This window comes from Leptomonas pyrrhocoris (assembly GCF_001293395.1).
Source record: "Leptomonas pyrrhocoris isolate H10 chromosome Unknown, whole genome shotgun sequence".
Classification (NCBI taxonomy): Eukaryota; Euglenozoa; class Kinetoplastea; order Trypanosomatida; family Trypanosomatidae; genus Leptomonas; species Leptomonas pyrrhocoris.
This window is the reverse complement of record NW_015438377.1, coordinates 489,793-495,792: the sequence shown is the minus strand read 5'-3', so window position 1 is coordinate 495,792 and position 6,000 is coordinate 489,793. Positions and strand designations below refer to the sequence as shown.

The following is a 6,000-nucleotide window of genomic DNA, read 5'->3' as shown; positions in this document are numbered from 1 at the left end:
TCGATAAAAACAGCTCATGAAGAGAGGGAGAAAGAAAAATAAGAATAATAGCAATAAAAGAGTTGCCTCTATCACGATGCCCACACACACACACACACACACCACGTGCATCAAACCTCATCCATGATGTCCAGCAAATCGCCCCCGCCACCAACACCGTTGTTGCCGCTGTTCAGCTTGGAGGAACCGACGTCGCCGTTTCTGCGGCTGTCGAAATCGCTCATAATGCCTAGCAGCTTCTTGTTCTGCTCCTGGACAGCGCTCGCCGTCATGCGCGACAGTGGCACCGCTGGGGAGGACGAAGCAGCGGCAGCAGTGGCGGCAGCCGCGGAAGGAGATGGTGAGGGAAGAGGATTGGTGACCGTCTTGGACGCAGTGGAAGAGGCCATCGAGCTCACGGTCGTGTGACCAGCGGGCTCTTCAAACAGCTCCAGTTCGAAGGTATGCTGACCGGGTGCGCGATTTGTCGCACCGGCGATCTTTGCCAGGTAGTTTGCCGCTGCGTCGTAGGCGCGCTGCTGCTCTGCCTGAGAGAGCGAGTTTGCACTCGTCGACACAGCAGGAACTTGATTAGCGGCGTGATCCCCGTGTGTCGCCGCGGCAGGACTTGCCGCCGGACGCGGCATCGGCATCTCCCGGGTCTGCTTGCTCAGCGGATCTGCGAAGCTGTCCTTGCCCCTGACCGCGGCAGAAGAAGTCGAGGTTGACGTTGACCGGTACGCCGCGTACATGTTGAAGCCGTTCGTGGTCATGCGTGTGGTGCGGTTGGTGGGGTCCCACTGGCCAACCGTGATCGCAGGCGGGTACGGCAGCCGCGCGTCGGAATGCTCGAAGTGACCGATGGCGTTCACCTTTGTGAAGTAGACCAGACCGGGCGGCCGGCACGATGGCGCCGGCGAGAGGTACGTGTCTCTCGGGATATAAAACGCACCCGTCGCCGCGTTCTGGACCTTGTTTTCCAAAAAGACGGAGACCCGCACGTGACGGCCACCGAAGAAGTTTAGCAGCGAGCGACGAAGAGTGGCCCAGTCGCCCACGGTGAAGGCACTGGCGAGTCCCCGCACCTTCGCGGCTGCCTCGGCGACGCGTGGGTACACCGACGTCGGCACCAGCTCCAGCACGGTGTCGAGGTGGTTCAACGTCAGCTCGTACAGCTCCAGCGGATGACGCAGCGTCAGGAGTTGATACTTCACGGTCATGAACACCAAGTCGTATAGCTTCTTCATGGAGTTGTCGCTCAGGTGAATGACGGAGCTGTTGGAGAGGGTGGCGAAGACCTGCAACACGGAGGCCGGCGTGTACAGCGGCTGTGGCGTGAAGAGCTCGGCCACGAAAGCGGAGCTGAACAGGTTGGACCCGATGTCGCGCATCACGTCCTCTGCCTTGTCGGGTGGAACAGCCTGAGCGCGCAGCCGCGAGTGCAAAACAAAGATCATCTCCACCCCGAGGTTGAGAACGAGGAAGGGCATGTCGTGCCGCGTCATTTTGCTTCCTTTGTGGAAGGTGTGGAGGGGGAAAGATGCTTGAAGATTTAAAAGAAAGCAAGAATTATGATCGAACGATTACGCGCGGGGCTCTATCGGAATGCTGGGGTTTCAGCTCTGTTGAACACCTACCGCAGAGTCCAAACAGTTGCGCCATTAAACGTGGGAAGAGGGAGAGGGGTAAGGAGAACAAAACGGCGTGTACTCGAGAAGGTGATCGTGCTGGACGCAAAAGGCGCGTGTCATCGCAAAAACAAACACCTACTTCGCCATCTTGACGTCTCTCTCACTCGACAGCAGGAAACAAAGCTCTCCTTTCATCCTCCGGCTGCATAAGACAAGGGGAAGCCTGGAAGCGAAGATACGAGGCAACGCGTGCAGTTCAAACGTCGAACCAAGCTCTTAAACCCCAGAAGCTAACATGGCGGTTCATCCGCCAAGTGACACGGAGTCCTCCAACTCTGACGTCCTTCTTGCTTTTGTTTTTTTGCTGTTGGTGGTCCAGCGTTTTCCCTTTAGTGTTAGTTGCATCAATTAAGCGACAGAGGAAGAACATACACTTACTTTACCTTTGCGCGCCTTCGAAGGCACGTCGTTAACAGAGCGTGAGGGAGGCGGCAGCAAAAGAAACTCCCGCCCCGACACGCGCGGTGGGGGGCGAAGTCAATCGTCGGTGCGAACTGCTCAGGAGGGGTGGGGAGGGGAGCGGCGTTGCTGCTGCCACTGCTGCTGCTGCTGGTGCTGCTGCTCCCTTGCTCCATCACGACGACAGCGCGGTGTCATCGCTCACCTCCTCCACGCGCGTTACGATTAAACGGCAAAAAATAACAAAATATATTTATACTTTTTACAACGAGAAGCTTTGTGTGTCGCGAAGCGACAAAATGTGGTCGCGTGCGTCCCGGTCCGACAGACTTACCACATCCGAGCGTCAACGTTTGAGTCGCTCCTCGCCACTTCTCCTGTCACGGTGCTCGGCAGCAAAACGCCATCCCCATCACCATCTTCATCAGCTCTCTCAGCACTTACACGACCCGCTTTAGCGGTGGCGCGATGACTTGCCCTTGGGGCGGTAAAAGACGTCCTGCAGGCTCTCCCGGCCACGAAGAGGGGCGGCGGCGTTTCCTGCAACGGACTTCGCCGTGTCGCGCAGCAGCGTTGTGTCCACAGACACCTGCGACCTGACCTTCCGTGCCACCTTTAGCCCCTTCAGGTTGCCCTCGCTGTCGAAAACCTCCTCCGCGGTCTCCTCCTCGTCGTCCACTCCCGTCTCCTGCACCGCCGCCGCTGTGGCTGACGCCGTTGCCGCTGCTGGTGCGGCCGCCGCCGTCTTCCTCTTCGCAATCTTCTGTAAGTTCGAAAGGTGCTCGGATAGGCGGGCGAGGGACTTGAGAAACAACGCGCGAAGCTGCTGCACCGCCACGGCTGCAAAGGCCGGCTGCGCCGCCAACTGCTCCATCGTTTGGCATTGCAGACCGATCGCTAGCAGCACCGCGGCCTGTGCATGCGACAGCACCACGCCGTCCGTGCCGTCGGGAGCGCGGAAGAGCCTCTTGGCAAAGTACAGCTTCGCCAGCGTCGGGACGAGGTCCAGCACGTTGCCGCCCTCAATGAAGGTGGTCGACACCAGGCGCAGGCGCTGCAGGTCGGAGCTGGTAAAAGTGGCTGCGATGTCGTCGTGCGTGGCTTGCAGGACGCCGTCGACGCGCACCAGGTGCCGATCCACTTCTGCCAGCTCCGTCGCCGCCGCGAGCTTGTGTGGGTCGTGTGCCTCCAAGTCGCATACGAGGCTCAGCGCCAGCTCCGTCGACAGGTGACGGAAGGGCATCGACAGCAGCGACAGCAGGCGGTGCTGGAACTCGCTCTGCAGCAGTCGGACATCAAAGCCCATGGGGCGCACCATGATACAGCTGTGCTCGCCCGTCAGCTCATTGGCGGCCTGACGCACGTACAGCGGCAGATACCCGGCCTTCTTCCAGAAGTTGAGCAACTCCGTGGTGAGGCCGAAGCTGACACCGAGGTAGTCCACGAGCTCGTACGGGCGCTCAATCAGCGGGGTAAGGAGACTGGCAACGTTTGAGCGAGGGGCCAGCACGGCCGCCGGCGAGGCAGTGGCCTCCACACCTTCGTCGTTCTTCTCGGTGCTTGTATCGTTGCGGCTGTTCGATCCCTTCGCGGCATCACCGAATTTACTGCCGCCAGCCTTCGCCGAGTCCGCCGCGGTCAGTGCGATCGACCCGCTGTAGTACTTCTGCAGCAGCGACAGCGCACGAGAGCCGTAGCCGGCACGCGGCAGCGCCGGGTTCGTGGCGATGCGCACCACACGCAGCCCGGCCAGCTTCGCAAATCCCTCCTCCAAATAATACTGCGAGAGAGTGTACGGAATGAGGTCACCGGAGGGCCGCAAGCCGTGACTGAGGTGACTCTTGATGCTCTGCGCACTCACCTGGCCCTCCTCGCACGCGTGAATGACACAGTAAATGTCGGGCACCGCCGCCGCGGGGGAACTCGTGCGCGTCGGTGCCGTGGAAGCGGACGTCTCCACGCTCTCGGAGCACAGCACGAACAAGTGATGGCCCGGTGCGTCGGACAGAAGCTGCAGGTCGTTCGGCTGATTCTTGTAATGCGCGGCGACGAGCAAGGACTGAACACGTTGCAGCAGCTCCTCAGCGAGGGGGTGGTAGGAGAAGAGGGCATCGCGGTTTACGTAGAAGAGCTCGCAGGTGCTCGGGTGAGGCGAGCTGGTCAGCTGCGTGTTCTCCATCGTGGCGTCAAGGCACAGCAGTTTGTTTAGCCACCGCTCCACCGGGTCGTTCGGACCGTAGCGGATTGGGTCCGCCATGGAGACCTCCTTCAGCTGGCGTGCATCGGCCGAGCCGCTCCCGCTGCTGCGACGCATGTCGGCGACGAGCTTCATAGACAGGCTTCGGCCCGTGCCTTCGTAGCCGGAGACGGTGGAGCTGAGGATGACCAGATAGGGGCCGAGTATCTTCTTCACCAGCGTCAGCGGAAGAGCCGCCGCCTCGTCAATCACGACCACCTCCGCCTGCGCGAACTTCGCCGTGTCGGTGGCCGAGACGAACTGCACCGTTTGTCGGTGCTGACGGAAGACGTTGATGCGGATAAAGCACTTGGCGAACTCCTCGCTGACGCCCTGCAGCGCCTCGAAGTCGGTCCGCTCGCGATAGCCCAGCTCCTTCAGTCCGCGAATCGCAAACTCGAAGAGGGTCTGGACGTTCTCGGGGCTCGGGGCGGTGCACATGACGTTGCTGTAGCCCTGCGCCACCGCCCCGGCGATGGTCATGCCAAGCGCGGCGGACTTACCGCGTCCACGCCCGGCCGTCACAACGCAGGTCGAGTCCAGCCGCTTCTCCATCACCGTCTGCATCAGCGAAAGCACCGTCTTCGCCTGGTCCATCGTCTGGCACATCTGCACGAGGGGGCCGACATCGCCGCTGGCTTTCAGCTTCTCCTTCACGTTGTTCAGGTCCACCTCGTGCTGCAGGCGGCCCTGCACGGCGAGGTCCGCGTCGTAGGCGTCGGCTTTCCTGTTCTTGCCGTACGCCTGCATCTTCGGTGTGATGGGCAGCACATTCAGGTCGTCGTCCACGCACATGGCGGTGTCGCAGTCCGTCAGCGAGAGCAAAAGGCGCTCGTTGAAGCGCGGGACGACATCCTTCTGGGCCTCGGTGCGGTAGCGGGCGTGGACGTCCATGGCGATGGTGTAGAGCTGCTTCAGCGACCGCATCGCGCGGAACAGGATGACTATCAGGCCCCCGCCCTTCACCGTCTCCATGGTGCGTGCTAGCGTGTTCGGGTTGATCGCCTCGAAGTCCTGGAGCACCGCCATGCCAAACGTCTGGCCAAGAATCTTGTGCGTCTCCTTGTACTTGCAGAAGCGGATGTTGGTCTGTGCGAGGAAGGTCTGAAACGCCTCCTTTGACGACTCCGTCGAGAGGCCGCCCTTCACCTCCAGGCGGGCGCGCTTCTCCTGCTGCTTCTTGCCGGTCGAGCCGAAATCGGGGTCCTCGCGCATGCACCACAGCACGTTGAGCTTGGCGTTGTGGTTGGCGCGGGAGATCATGAGGTGCAGGTTCACCACCTGGTCCTTCGCCCGATCGCCTACCAACAAGATGAGGCCGCGGTGTTGATGGCGGGCGACGTCGTCGATCAGTGTCTTGACGCGGTCATCAACCTTGCGCTTCACCATCGCACCCGAGCCGGCCGTCGAGTGCGCGGAGGCGGCAACGGAGGCGGAGGAGGACATGGAGCAGCAACAGAGAGGTAAGGAGAGACGAAGAAGAAGAAAAACAAAAACGTCAACTGAACTGAAGGGCGTGTGTTCGAGAGGAGGAAGTACAACAACAAGAAAGAGCCGATGGAAGCCAAAACCGGAGAAGGTGCGGAGGGGAGCAGCAGCAGCAACGCAGCGAGAGGAGACAGTGAGGTCGGCGTTCACTCGAAATATAGAGAAAGAGAAAGAGCAGGGTTGCATATTTAAAAACGGTAAAGCTAT

The 6,000-nt window shown here is 60.6% G+C and overlaps 2 protein-coding genes across 2 annotated transcripts; both read right to left on the bottom strand.

The window, feature by feature from the left end:
- Nucleotides 1-110: 110 nt before the first annotated feature.
- ABB37_08006 (hypothetical protein) lies at nt 111-1,614 on the bottom strand (the record flags this gene model as incomplete). Its single annotated transcript, XM_015806838.1, has 1 exon — nt 111-1,614. The coding sequence occupies exon 1, from the start codon at nt 1,482-1,484 to the stop codon at nt 111-113; it is 1,374 nt and encodes a 457-aa protein (XP_015654709.1). The 5' UTR covers nt 1,485-1,614.
- A 909-nt stretch (nt 1,615-2,523) lies between these two features.
- On the bottom strand, nt 2,524-5,814 carry ABB37_08005 (hypothetical protein; the record flags this gene model as incomplete). The annotated part of the gene is made up of 1 exon (XM_015806837.1): nt 2,524-5,814. Exon 1 carries the CDS (start codon nt 5,749-5,751, stop codon nt 2,524-2,526), a length of 3,228 nt encoding a protein of 1,075 aa, XP_015654708.1. The 5' UTR covers nt 5,752-5,814.
- Between the last annotated feature and the right edge of the window lie 186 nt (nt 5,815-6,000).